Source organism: Coregonus lavaretus (genome assembly GCF_964263955.1).
Source record: "Coregonus lavaretus genome assembly, chromosome: 28".
Lineage (NCBI taxonomy): Eukaryota > Metazoa > Chordata > Actinopteri > Salmoniformes > Salmonidae > Coregonus > Coregonus lavaretus.
This window is the reverse complement of record NC_140015.1, coordinates 1,928,298-1,943,103: the sequence shown is the minus strand read 5'-3', so window position 1 is coordinate 1,943,103 and position 14,806 is coordinate 1,928,298. Positions and strand designations below refer to the sequence as shown.

The 14,806-nt window shown below is 43.8% G+C and overlaps 1 protein-coding gene across 2 annotated transcripts in view; it reads right to left on the bottom strand.

Annotated features, from left to right (window-relative positions):
• The window catches only part of LOC311103295 (AP-2 complex subunit alpha-1-like), a 60,292-nt gene that overhangs the window by 20,273 nt on the left and 25,213 nt on the right, over positions 1-14,806 (bottom strand). For both annotated transcript variants that reach the window (XM_084144829.1, XM_084144828.1), the window contains exons 5-13: positions 13,187-13,288; positions 12,769-13,028; positions 6,824-6,992; positions 6,552-6,689; positions 5,406-5,588; positions 5,010-5,107; positions 4,500-4,731; positions 2,135-2,314; positions 130-284 (exon numbers count right to left, since the gene is read on the bottom strand). In XM_084144829.1, coding sequence (XP_084000955.1) covers positions 130-284; positions 2,135-2,314; positions 4,500-4,731; positions 5,010-5,107; positions 5,406-5,588; positions 6,552-6,689; positions 6,824-6,992; positions 12,769-13,028; positions 13,187-13,288 — 1,517 coding nt within the window. The remainder of the gene's footprint in view (positions 1-129; positions 285-2,134; positions 2,315-4,499; positions 4,732-5,009; positions 5,108-5,405; positions 5,589-6,551; positions 6,690-6,823; positions 6,993-12,768; positions 13,029-13,186; positions 13,289-14,806) is intronic.

Genomic DNA, 14,806 nt, shown 5'->3' with positions numbered 1-14,806 from the left:
TACTAGACACTGATCTTAGGTCGGTTTTGAATTTCTCCCCCTAAGGGTTAGCTTGGAGAGCGGGGGGTAATTTAGGTTATCCCAGATCTGTGTCTATGGGAGTCTTCTAGTCACAGGGTGAACATTCACCTCAGGAAGCCGTCGTCATTCACGCCGGCAGAGGCGGCAGCAGGCCCCGCCTCTGAAAACACATCAACCAATAGGCTGCCTGCACTGGGAGCGGCCCCACTAACGGGAGCGGACGAACGAAGGCCAAGCAGATCCGCTGAAGGGGAGGGGGTGGACTGGAAGACAGAAAAAGATGGACAGAGAACAGAGGAAGGGAGAGAGAGGAAGGGAGAGAGAGAGATAGAGAGAGAGAGATAGAGAGAGAGAGATAGAGAGAGAGAACAGAGAGAGAGAGAACAGAGGGAGAGAGAGAGACAAAAATTGTATAATAATAGCAGTGCTTTGAGAATATATTGCTCAATATTAAACTAAATCCATTACACAGACAGTGATTGTGGTTTTTTCCAAAGCGTTCACCATCTCTTTCAACTGCCGCCAGTTTTCGAATACAAGTGATTTATGTCATTGTGCTGTGTCTTGTAATTGCTACAAACTAATTTCCCCTTCGTAGAACAACAAAGATGACAAGGGCGGGAGGGTCTACTAAGCTATCTATTAATATGGTCATACTAAGGACCATTTAGCTATTTGATTTTTAATTTTAGGACCCCTTTAGGTATACATAAAAAATAAAAATAAAAATGTGGCCTTACTGCTATTAGAACCTAGAAACACATTGAATAACAGATTCATACATTGAAAAAAATAAATCAAAAGGAAGTTTGTTTTAAAGTGTCTGTCCTATATCTGAGAGATACACTACATGACCAAAAGTATGTGGACACCAGCTTGTCGAATATCTCATTCCAAAATCATGGGCATTAATATGGAGTTGGTCTCCCCTTTGCTGCTATAAACAGCCTCCACTCTTCTGGGAAGGCTTTCCACTAGATGTTGGAACATTGCTGCGAGGACTTAGTGAGGTCAGGCACTGATGTTGGGCGATTAGGCCTGGCTAATCGTGTTCGATGGGGTTGAGGTCAGGGCTCTGTGCAGGCCAGTCAAGTTCAAGCACAGAATCGTCTAGAATGTCATTGTATGCTGTAGCTTTAAGAATTATCTTCACTGGAACTAAGGGGCCTAGCCCGAACCATGCAAAACAGCCCCAGACCATAATTCCTCCTCCACCAAACTTTAAAGTTGGCACTTTACAGTTTCCACTGCTCCAGAGCCCAATGGAGCCGATATTTACACCACTCCAGCCAACGCTTGGCATTGCGCATGGTGATCTTAGGTTTGTGTGCGGCTGCTCGGCCATGGAAACCCATTTCATGAAGCTCCCGACTAACAGTTCTTGTGCTGACGTTGCTTCCAGAGGCAGTTTGGAACTTGGTAGTGAGTGTTGCAACCGAGGACAGATGATTTTTACGCGTTACGCGCTTCAGCACTCAGCGGTCCCGTTCTGTGAGCTTGTGTGGCCTACCACTTCGCGGCTGAGCCATTGTTGCGCCTAGACTTCAGAATAACATACTTTTGTATATATAGTGTATATGAAAGATCAGGAAATTATTTAACCAATTTCTTTTGGCACTAAACTACTTCCATATTTACTTCCATTCATTTTTTAAACTGGTAACGGGCTACCTTCAGCCGAGGCTTGTGAGGCTTGTGGGCATCCTAGAGCAAAACAACCAACATGTACGTATTCATGAGAGTCTCATATTAGTGTGTAGTCCCAAACTGTTCGGGCACTACAGACAGATGTTGGCAGATCGGCAAAACAGACTTTAAAGCAAAACGGAGAACACCATCCTGTTCTTGATTCTCATCTTTCCATAGAGTGGTTCGGACGCTACTGACGTTTTCGTGAGAAGACCGATTTTCTGGATGTCTCATGGTCTGACAAACACCGCTGTAGTTTGGCCACCTTCCACTGCAGAAGGCCGCCATTGACGGATGCAGTGGATTGAGACACAGCCCATGCAAAAACATTTGTTTATCGACTCTTGGGGGGTTAATGCACTTATTTTGTTGGTAATAGGTGCCATTTGGGATGCAGATACAGTACATTGAATTGGATGCTCACAGCGTTAGAGGCTGCGATGGCAGCGTCGCCCCCCCTGTCCCCTCCACCATTGAGCTCTCCTCTCTCCTTGCCGTCCTCCAGCTCTACCGACACAGCACCTGGACCCTTCTTCTTCTTCAGCTTGGCCAAGATGGACGACTCCCTCTCTGGGAAGGGAGGCATCTCCTCCAGCACAGTGGCCTGAAGAGGCGGAAGGAGGTAGAGGGAGAGGAAAGGAGAGAAAGGGAGGGAGAGGAAAGGAGAGAAAGGGAGAGAGAGGGGGAAGGAGAGACAGAGAGACACCATTCTTTGACCAGGCAAGTCAATAAACAAGGCTCATGGTAGCTGTTGTTATGTGGTTACTGTTATGGCAATGTGACTAAACCAGTCACTGGGGTTACAGTTATGACTATTTACAAATCCTGTCAGGCCTGTGACCGTATTGCAACGTCCATGACCGTTGTTTAGGTTCACATTTGAAACACTGAACCGCAGCTGAACTCTGCAAGGTTGTTGTTGCTGCTCTGTGGCCTGCAGTCAAATCAAAATGTATTCTACAGTACCTTCAGAAAAGTATTCATAACCCTTGACTTTTTCCAAATGTTGTTGTGTTACAGCAACATTTTTACAAAATGTATTAAAAGTGAATTGCTGAAATATCTTGAGTCAATAAGTATTCATACCCTTTGTTATGGCAAGCCTAAATAAGTTCAGGCGTAAATTTGTGCTTAACAAGTCACATAATAAGTTACATGGACAATAATTGTGTTTAACATGATTTTGAATAACTACCTCATCTCTGTACCCCACACATGCAATTATCTGTAAGGTCCCTCAGTCAAGCAGTGAATTTCAAACACAAATTCAACCACAAAGACCAGGGAGGTTTTCCATTGCCTCGCAAAGAAGGGCAGCTATTGGTAGATGGGTAAAAAAAAGAAGAAGCTGATATTAAATACATGCATTCTGTTTGCAACAAGGCACTAAAATAATACTGCAAAAAATGTGTCAAACTATTTACTTTTTATACTGAATACAAAGTGTTATGTTTGGTGCAAATCCAATACAACACATTACTTAGTACCACTCTCCATATTTTCAAGGATAGTGGTGGCTGCATCATGTTATGGGTATGCTTGTAATCGTTAAGGACTGTAGAGTTTTTCAGGATAAAAAGAAACGGAATGGAGCTAAGCACAGGCAAAATCAAAGAGGAAACTTGTTTCAGTCTGCTTTCCACCAGACACTGGGAGATGAATTCACCTTTCAGCAGGACAATAACCTAAAACGAGGCCAAATCTACTCTAGAGTTGCTTACCAAGAAGACAGTGAATGTTTCCTGAGTGGCTGAGTTACAGTTTTGACATAACTCTGCTTGACTATCTATGCCAATACTTTAAAATGGCTGTCTAGCAATGATCAACAACAAATTTGACAGAGCTTGAAGAATTTTGAAAAGAATAATGGGCAAATATTGTACATTCCAGGAGTGCAAATATCTTAGAGACATACCCAGAAAGGCTCATAGCTGTAATCACTGCCAAAGGTGATTCTAACATGTATTGACTCAGGGGTGTGAATACTTACGTAAATTAGATATTTCTGTATTTCATTTTCAATACATTTGCAAAGATTTCTAAAAACATGTTTTTACTTTATTTTGTGTAAATGGGTGAGATTACTATAATTTTTTAATCCATTTTTAATTCAGGCTGTAACAACAAAAATGTGGAATAAGTGAAGAGGTATTAATACTTTCCGAAGGCACTGTAAGTGCATTTAAAATGGCAACATACTTTGCAGTAAAAAAAAACAAGAAAAAAAACAAAACAAGAGGCAATGAAAGATCAGTAAAATAACAGAAACACATGCAGAGCTGTGGTAGCCTGACGCCTCACACTACATTCTTCCTCTGCTCTGTTGTTTGCCACAGAGAGTCTGAAACGGCTACCGTAGAAGTCGTTTGTACGACTTTAAAATGAGGGGTGTTGTACAAAACAAATTAATCAGCGATTGGATATTCTAAGAAATCTAACCAATCAGATTATCAAAGTTGATAACGTCATCTTGTAGACCGGCTCTGGCCCAACCCATCCGTTTCTGGGACCAATCAGAACTGTAAAAATGTGTTCACATTCGTGAAATCGTCGGGGAGAGGGGCAAATCCAGATTCATGGCGGAAAAGAAACATCAGTTGGTCAGAGCGATGTGGAAGGGTAGCCAGGTAAGAGCTGCGTGTGTAGTGGTAACACTCCCTGGCACAGTCACATATACCACTCACCACTGGAGACCAGGGTTCGATCCCTGTGCCCACCCTTCCAACCAGTCTCAATAAAGTGTCAGAACACCTACAAATATATATTTTTTTACAGATCAAAATCCTCACCAGGACATCGGTGCTGGCGATGGAGGAGAGCTTGAGGTACTCCACGGCCCTCTGCTGCAGCTCCACGTCAGAGTTCCTGATCTGGCTGTCGGAGCGAAGCACCTCCTGGATGGTGGCCTTGGTCTCTGGGAACAGGTTGATGAACTTGATGTAGGCGGAGAGCAGCAGGGCGCGTGTGGGCACCGAACACAGGTGGAACTTAGAGTGGAGCAGGTTGAACTGGACCAGAGGGCTGGAGACAGGGATGAGAAAGAGGAGAGTGAGAGATGAGAGAGAGAGAGAAAGAGGAGCGGTACGGAGATAAAATGATAGCGGGAAGAGAGAGAAGAGAGGATGTGAATGGAGAAGAAGATGGAGAGAGAGGATGACAAAAAGGTAGAACCATAAAAAGAAAAGAGAGAAAGAGGGGGAAGAAAAACCTGATTAATACATCAGAAAACAAGAGGAGCCGCATATTTGTGTGCGTCTCAGGTTGATGATGTCACTGGTGTGGGAGAGGCCACCACTCACCTGGAGCGGGGGTCCCCGGCGATGAGGTTTCCAAACTCTCCCAGGATGTACCCCCCCACCTTCACCATGTTCTCATGACAGGCTGGGGCCTGTAGCGCCTGAAGAGGGGGCGGAGGGGGACAGTTAAAAACGTAAGTAATTTGAACTTGAATTTGAATTTTATGATAGCCAAATGCTATGGGTCAGGGCAGTGTTCATTAGGCACCAAACAGAAACAAATTACTCAAACAGGGAGGACTTAATAAAAAAAATACACTGGTTTTTGATTCCCTTGCAATAGTTTAAAAAACGTTTTCACCCTAATGTACTCAACCAGGGAATATGATTGAGGAATTTCCAAGCTGAGACAAAAAGAGCAGGTTGGATCCAGAAGTATCCGGCTTGGGGAACCCCTACCTCAAAGACTGTCTTGGCGGCGTAGCCCTGCACGTCGTCGCGGTTGATGACAATCTGGATGACGCGGTACCACACCTCCTCGCTGACGTAGTCCCCGGCAATGCGGATGAGGTTAAGGATGGTGTCCACATACCATGAGTAGTCCACCGCATACTTCTCTGCCAGGATGGCCACCTTCAACACCTGGGAGAGAGGTAGCAGAGGTTATACCAGGGGTTCCCAAACTTGTTTGGCCCACAACCCCATTTTGACATCTGAAAATTCTTGCGACCCCACCCATGTGATTAAAAAATAATAATTAACAGCCATGTTTCCTTTTTTATTTGGGGCTATGGCAGTCAATTGAAAAACATTCTAACAGTATTTCTGATTGTCTTCTCAACTCACCATCACATACTTTTAATGTGGAGCAGTCAATTGCAAATTAGTCTGACATAATCTTATCTCACCACCACTAATGAGATGGATGTGCTTGTTGCATGTCACGCCGGAGCTTCTCAAAGTCAAGGGGCGTGGTCGACAGTGCGCATCTTATCTTTGCTGTCACATCCAACCTGGATCGATATTTGGTTTTAATGCAGACGAGAGCACGGAATCCAGCTTCACACAGATATGAGCTGGCGAAGGGTAGCCTACCATAAATGTTATGGTGCTTTCAAGACAACTCGGATTATGACATCAGTGATCTTTAGGTCGGAAAGTCAGAGCTCTAGAAAGAGGCCCGAATTCCCGAGTTGGAATTCCGAGTTGGATGACCGTTCAAAACTATTTTTCCCTAGTCGGTGCTGATTTTCTTTCCGAGTTCCCAGTTGTCTTGAACGCACAGATGTCGGAAGTGTGAGATTATCTTTTATATTCAAATAATTTTTATTTTTACTTTTAAGGTTAACCACATTACAATGATTTGGAGATACAAAGACGATACGATATATATATGTTTTTTAAATGTAATTCTGTTCGATTTTTTTTTCTCAGGATTTTGGAAACTCTCCCGCGACACCACCATTTTCATATCAGGCGACCCCTAGTTTGGGAACCGCTGGGTTACACACATAAATAAAAAAACACAAAGACACACATGCAGGCATACACCCAGAGGCACTCAGAGGGGGAAAACATACAACATACACACGCGAAGACGCGTACCATCTCCTCTCTGATTGAGTAGTCGGCTGTCTCCAGGTAGCTGAGCATCTCGGCAACGATCTGCTTGGCGTTGCTACGGTCACACATGGCGTAGAGCAGGTCAGCAGCCCTCTGGCGAACACTCACATCCCTCTCAGTCTGGAGAGAAAAAGAGAAGGTATAAAATGTTACAAAAACCATCAACGTGCTTAAAACAAAGTGTTCATCAAAAAAGCAGTGTCTCGTCTGAGCAGGGTGAGTGAGTGTGTAGCGTGCGTTTGACCGAGACAGACCTTGAGTGCGTTGATGACCGTCTCGATGTGGGTCTTGACGGCCTCATGGGAGAACTCAGAGCTGGCCAGGGTACACATGCTCTCCAGAGCCAGGTAGCGCAGGTTGGTCTCTCTGTGCTGCAGGAACTGACCCAGCTGGTTACAGGCACGCACCAGCAGGTTGGGCTCACTGGAGAGGGGGAGGTAGGTGGAGGGAGATGGGGAAAATAATAGAGTGAGCCACCACCACACCATCATTGCCATTCTTTAGGTTTAGGATGACAAAGAGAGACAGAGAGAGAGATACACAGAGAGAGGGAGAGAGTATAAAGGGGCATATACTGTGTGTGTGTGTGTGTGTGTAAAAAATTAAATACATACCCCTTGACTTATTCCACTTTATTCTGTTACAGGCTGAATTCAAAATGGATCAAATTGATTTTTCTCTCACCCATCTACACACAATACCCCATAACGACAAAGTGAAAACACGTTTTTAGAAATGTTAGCAAATTTATTGAAATGAAATACAGTATTCAATAAAGTATTCAATACATGTTAGAATCACCTTTGGCATCGATTGCAGCTGTGAGTCCAAAGTGTAATCAATAACTTCACCATGCTCAAAGGGATATTCAATGTCTGCTTTTTTTAAATGATTACCCATCTACCAATAGGTGCCCTTTTTTTGCGAGGCATTGGAAAACCTCCCTGGTCTTTGTGGTTGAATCTGTGTTTGAAATTCACAGCTCGACTGAGGGATCTTACAGATAATTGTATGTGTGGGGTACAGAGATAAGGTAGTCATTAAAAAATCATGTTAAGGGCCTCCCGAGTGGCGCAGCGGTCTAAGGCACTGCATTGCAGTGCTCGAGGCGTCACTACAGATCCAGGTTCGATTCCAGGGTCGTGTTTCAGAGGACGCATGGCTCTCGACCTTCGCCTCTCCCGAGTCCGTACGGGAGTTGCCGCGATGGGACAAGACCATAACTACCAATTGGATATCACGAAATTGAGGAGAAAAAGGGGTTAAAAAATATATATCATGTTAAACACTATTATTGCATACAGAGTGAGTCCATGCAACTTATTATGTGACTTGTTAAGCAAATGTTTACTCCTGAACTTGTTTAGGCTTGGGGTTGAATACTTATTGACTCAAGACATTCCAGCTTTTCATTTTTTATTAATTTGTAGAAATGTGTAAAAACATAATTCCACTTTGACATTATGGAGTATTGTGTGTAGACCAGTGATACAATACAGTGGGGAAAAAAAGTATTTAGTCAGCCACCAATTGTGCAAGTTCTCCCACTTAAAAAGATGAGAGAGGCCTGTAATTTTTATCATAGGTACACGTCAACTATGACAGACAAATTGAGAAAAAAAATTCCAGAAAATCCCATTGTAGGATTTTTAATGAATTTATTTGCAAATTATGGTGGAAAATAAGTATTTGGTCACCTACAAACAAGCAAGATTTCTGGCTCTCACAGACCTGTAACTTCTTCTTTAAGAGGCTCCTCTGTCCTCCACTCGTTACCTGTATTAATGGCACCTGTTTGAACTTGTTATCAGTATAAAAGACACCTGTCCACAACCTCAAACAGTCACACTCCAAACTCCACAATGGCCAAGACCAAAGAGCTGTCAAAGGACACCAGAAACAAAATTGTAGACTTGCACCAGGCTGGGAAGACTGAATCTGCAATAGGTAAGCAGCTTGGTTTGAAGAAATCAACTGTGGGAGCAATTATTAGGAAATGGAAGACATACAAGACCACTGATAATCTCCCTCAATCTGGGGCTCCACGCAAGATCTCACCCCGTGGGGTCAAAATGATCACAAGAACGGTGAGCAAAAATCCCAGAACCACACGGGGGGACTTAGTGAATGACCTGCAGAGAGCTGGGACCAAAGTAACAAAGACTACCATCAGTAACACACTACGCCGCCAGGGACTCAAATCCTGCAGTGCGAGAAGTGTCCCCCTGCTTAAGCCAGTACATGTCCAGGCCCGTCTGAAGTGCATTTGGATGATCCAGAAGAGGATTGGGAGAATGTCATATGGTCAGATGAAACCAAAATATAACTTTTTGGTAAAAACTCAACTCGTCATGTTTGGAGGACAAAGAATGCTGAGTTGCATCCAAAGAACACCATACCTACTGTGAAGCATGGGGGTGGAAACATCATGCTTTTGGGCTGTTTTTCTGCAAAGGGACCAGGACGACTGATCCGTGTAAAGGAAAGAATGAATGGGGCCATGTATCGTGAGATTTTGAGTGAAAACCTCCTTCCATCAGCAAGGGCATTGAAGATGAAACGTGGCTGGGTCTTTCAGCATGACAATGATCCCAAACACACCGCCCGGGCAACGAAGGAGTGGCTTCGTAAGAAGCATTTCAAGGTCCTGGAGTGGCCTAGCCAGTCTCCAGATCTCAATCCCATAGAAAATCTTTGGAGGGAGTTGAAAGTCTGTGTTGCCCAGCGACAGCCCCAAAACATCACTGCTCTAGAGGAGATCTGCATGGAGGAATGGGCCAAAATACAAGCAACAGTGTGTGAAAACCTTGTGAAGACTTACAGAAAACGTTTGACCTGTGTCATTGCCAACAAAGGGTATATAACAAAGTATTGAGAAACTTTTGTTATTGACCAAATACTTATTTTCCACCATCATTTGCCAATAAATTCATAAAAAATCCTACAATGTGATTTTCTGGATTTTTTTTTCTCATTTTGTCTGTCATAGTTGACGTGTACCTATGATGAAAATTACAGGCCTCTCTCATCTTTTTAAGTGGGAGAACTTGCACAATTGGTGGCTGACTAAATACTTTTTTTCCCCACTGTATCTACATTCAATACATTTTAAATTCAGGCTGTAACAACAAAATGTGGAAAAAGTCAAGGGGTGTGAATCCTTTCTGAAAGCACTGTATACAGTTGAAGTCGGAAGTTTACATAAACTTAGGTTGGAGTCATTAAAACTTGTTTTTCAACCACTCCACAAATTTCTTGTTAACAAACTATAGTTTTGGCAAATCGGTTAGGACATCTACTTTGTGAATGACAAGTAATTTTTCCAACAATTGTTTACAGACAGATTATGTAATTTATGTAACTATAATTCACTGTATCACAATTCCAGTGGGTCAGAAGTTTACATACGCTAAGTTGACTGTGCCTTTAAACAGCTTGGAAAATTCCAGAAAATGATGTCATGACTTTAGAAGCTACTGATAGGCTAATTGACATCATTTGAGTCAATTGGAGGTGGACCTGTGGATTTATTTCAAGGCCTACCTTCAAACTCAGTGTCTCTTTGCTTGACATCATGGGAAAATGAAATCAGCCAAGACCTCAGAAAAAATGTGTAGACCTCCACAAGTCTGGTTCATCCTTGGGAGCAATTTCCAAAACGCCTGAAGGTACCACGTTCATCTGTACAAACAATAGTATGCAAGTATAAACACCATGGGACCACGCAGCTGTCATACCGCTCAGGAAGGAGACGCGTTCTGTCTCCTAGAGATTAACGTACTTTGGTGCGAAAAGTGCAAATCAATCCCAGAAGAGCAGCAAAGGACCTTCTGAAGATGCTGGAGGAAACAGGTACAAAAGTATATATATCCACAGTAAAACGAGTCCTATACCGACATAACCTGAAAGGTTCAGCAAGGAAGAAGCCACTGCTCCAAAACAGCCATAAAAAAAACAGACTACGGTTTGCAACTGCACATGGGGACAAAGACCATACTTTTTGGAGAAATGGCCTCTGGTCTGATGAAACAAAAATAGAACTGTTTGGCCATAATGACCATCGTTATATTTGGAGGAAAAAGGGGGCGGCTTGCAAGCCGAAGAACACCATCCCAACCGTGAAGCACGGGGTTGGCAGCATCATGCTGTGGGGGTGCTTTGCTGCAGGAGGGACTGGTGCACTTCACAAAATAGATGGCATCATGAGGAAGGAAAATTATGTGGATATATTGAAGCAACATCTCAAGACATCAGTCAGGAAGTTAAAGCTTGGTCGCAAATGGGTCTTCCAAATGGACAATGACCTCAAGCAAACTTCCAAAGTTGTGGCAAAATGGCTTATGGACAACAAAGTCAAGGTATTGGTGTTGCCATCACAAAGCCCTGACCTCAAACCTACAGAACATTTGTGGGCAGAATTGAAAAGGCGTGTGCGAGCAAGGAGGCCTACAAACCTGACTCAGTTACACCAGCTCTGTCAGGGGCACTGAGCCAAAATTCACCCAACTTACTGTGGGAAGCTTGTGGAAGGCTACCCGAAACGTTTGATACAAGTTAAACAATTTATAGGCAATGCTACCAAATACTAATTGAGTGTATGTAAACTTCTGACCCACTGGGAATGTGATGAAAGAAATAAAAGCTTAAATAAATAATTCTCTCTACTATTATTCTGACATTTGACATTCTTAAAATAAAGTGGTGATCCTAACTGACCTAAGACAGGGAATGTTTACTAGGATTAAATGTCAGGAATTGTGAAAAACTGAGTTTAAATGTATTTGGCTAAGGTGTATGTAAACTTCCGACTTCAACTGTGTATACACTGAGTGTACAAACATTAGGAACACCTTCCTAATATGGAGTTGCACCCCCCTTTGCCCTCAGAACAGCCTCAATTCGTCGGGGCATGGATTCTACAAGGTGTACACTGAGTACACAAAACATTAGCAACACCTGCTCTTTCCATGACATAGACTGATCAGGTGAATCCAGGTGAAAGCAATGATCCCTTATTGATGTCACTTGCTTAATCCACTTCAAATCAGTGTAAATGAAGGGGAGGAGACAGGTTAAGACTTGAGACAATTGAGACATGGATTGTGTATGTGTGCCATTCAGAGGGTGAACGGGCAAGACAAAATATTTAAGTGCCTTTGAACTGGGTATGGTAGTAGGTGCCAGGAGCACCGGTTTGTGTCAAGAACTGCAATGCTGCTGGGTTTTTCACGCTCAACAGTATCCCATCGCTCGTCGTCCTCACCAGGGTCTTGACCTGACTGCAGTTTGGCGTCGTAACCGACATCAGTGGGCAAATGCTCCCCTTTGATGGCCACTAGCACGCAGGCGAATCCCGGTTTCAACTGTACCGGGCAGATGGCAGACAGCGTGTATGGCGTCGTATGGGCGAGCGGTTTGCTGATGTCAACATTGTGAACAGAGTGCCCCATGGTGGCGGTGGGGTTGTGGTATGGGCAGGCATAAGCTACGGACAATGAACACAATTGCATTTTATCAATGGCAATTTGAATACACAGAGATACCATGACAAGAATCTGAGGCCCATTGTCGTGCCATTCATCCGCTGCCATCACCTCATGTTTCAGCATGATAATGCACGGCCCCATGTCGCAAGGATCTGTACACAATTCCTGGAAGCTGAAAATGTCCCAGTTCTTCCATGGCCTGCATACTCAGACATGTCACCTATTGAGCATGTTTGGGATGCTCTGGATCGAGTTGTACGACAGCGTGTTCCAGTTCCCGCCAGTATCCAACAACTTTGCACAGTCATTGAAGAGGAGTGGGACAACATTCCACAGGCCACAATCAACAGCCTGATCAACCATATGCGAAGGAGATGTGTTGCGCTGCATGAGGCAAATGGTGGTCACACCAGATATGGACTGGTTTTCTGATCCACGCCCTTACCTTTTTTTTCAAGGTATCTATGATCAACAGATGCATATCTGTATTCCTAGTCATGTGAAATCCATAGATTAGGGCCTAATGAACTGTAACTCAGTAAAATCGTTGAAATTGTTGCACGTTGCGTTAATATTTTTGTTCAGTGTATATGTGAGAAAGAGAGAGAGAAACAGAGAGAGAAAAATAAAGAGAAATATACAGAGAAAGAGATACTGAAAGAGGGAGAGAAAAAGACAGAGCGAGAAGAAGAAGAAATAGACAGCCCCCTCACCTGTCGTAGTGGATGATGAGCGAGATGGCCTCGAACAAGATGGCGTTCTTGGCGTTGGAGTGCTGCACCTTTTTGGACTTGGGTGGTTCCTGGGCCTTGTTCAGGATGGTCTCCAGACACTCCACCAGGCGGCCCTTCACGGCACCATCCTCCGGCGGGGGGTAGCACTGCAGCAGGCGCAACAGTTTACAGGACAGCCACGGGGCTGGGACAAAGTAGTAGGTGTAGTCCTGCAGGTCAGTGGAGGCTGACGACACAATCTGGAGAAGAAGAAAGGAAGGAGGAGAAAGAGAGATTGGTTGAAATCTTGGTGATTGAGACAGAGGCAAAGGGAGGATGGATCACTGGACTGACATACATGATTTTATAGGTACACATGCACACATGCATACACACACACACACACACACACACACACCCTGCTCAGACGAGACACGGCCAGGGACACACAGGTTTTGAACTCATCTGGGTTCTTCGAGCTGAGACAGGTGATGAGGGAGATGGCTGCCGTGACAACACCCTGCGAGAGAGAGAAACACGTTCATCATCAGAAACAACAGTAACACCTAAACGGCATAAACTTCAACCTTACAGTCTCAATGAAGTCAGTAGTTATGTTGCAACATCCAAACCAGCGTACCACTTATAATACATACAGTGCCTTGCAAAAGTATTCATCCCCCTTGGCGTTTTTCCTATTTTGTTGCATTACAACCTGATTTTTATTTGGATTTCATGTAATGGACATACACAAAATAGTCCAAATTGGTGAAGTGAAATGAATTTTTTTTAAAAATAAAAAGTAAATAACGGAAAAGTGGTGCGTGCCTATGTATTCACCCCCTTTGCTATGAAGCCCCTAAATAAGATCTGGTGTAACCAATTACCTTCAGAAGTCACATAATTAGTTAAATAAAGTCCACCTGTGTGCAATCTAAGTGTCACATGATCTCAGTATATACAGTGGGGGGGGAAAAGTATTTAGTCAGCCACCAATTGTGCAAGTTCTCCCACTTAAAAAGATGAGAGAGGCCTGTAATTTTCATAGGTACACGTCAACTATGACAGACAAAATGAGAAGAAAAAAAATCCAGAAAATCACATTATAGGATTTTTAATGAATTTATTTGCAAATGATGGTGGAAAATAAGTATTTGGTCAATAACAAAAGTTTCTCAATACTTTGTTATATACCCTTTGTTGGCAATGACACAGGTCAAACGTTTTCTGTAAGTCTTCACAAGGTTTTCACACACTGTTGCTGGTATTTTGGCCCATTCCTCCATGCAGATCTCCTCTAGAGCAGTGATGTTTTGGGGCTGTCGCTGGGCAACACAGACTTTCAACTCCCTCCAAAGATTTTCTATGGGGTTGAGATCTGGAGACTGGCTAGGCCACTCCAGGACCTTGAAATGCTTCTTACGAAGCCACTCCTTCGTTGCCCGGGCGGTGTGTTTGGGATCATTGTCATGCTGAAAGACCCAGCCACGTTTCATCTTCAATGCCCTTGCTGATGGAAGGAGGTTTTCACTCAAAATCTCACGATACATGGCCCCATTCATTCTTTCCTTTACATGGATCAGTCGTCCTGGTCCCTTTGCAGAAAAACAGCCCCAAAGCATGATGTTTCCACCCCCATGCTTCACAGTAGGTATGGTGTTCTTTGGATGCAACTCAGCATTCTTTGTCCTCCAAACACGACGAGTTGAGTTTTTACCAAAAAGTTCTATTTTGGTTTCATCTGACCATATGACATTCTCCCAATCCTCTTCTGGATCATCCAAATGCACTCTAGCAAACTTCAGACGGGCCTGGACATGTACTGGCTTAAGCAGGGGGACACGTCTTGCACTGCAGGATTTGAGTCCCTGGCGGCGTAGTGTGTTACTGATGGTAGGCTTTGTTACTTTGGTCCCAGCTCTCTGCAGATCATTCACTAGGTCCCCCCGTGTGGTTCTGGGATTTTTGCTCACAGTTCTTGTGATCATTTTCACCCCACGGGGTGAGATCTTGCGTGGAGCCCCAGATCGAGGGAGAT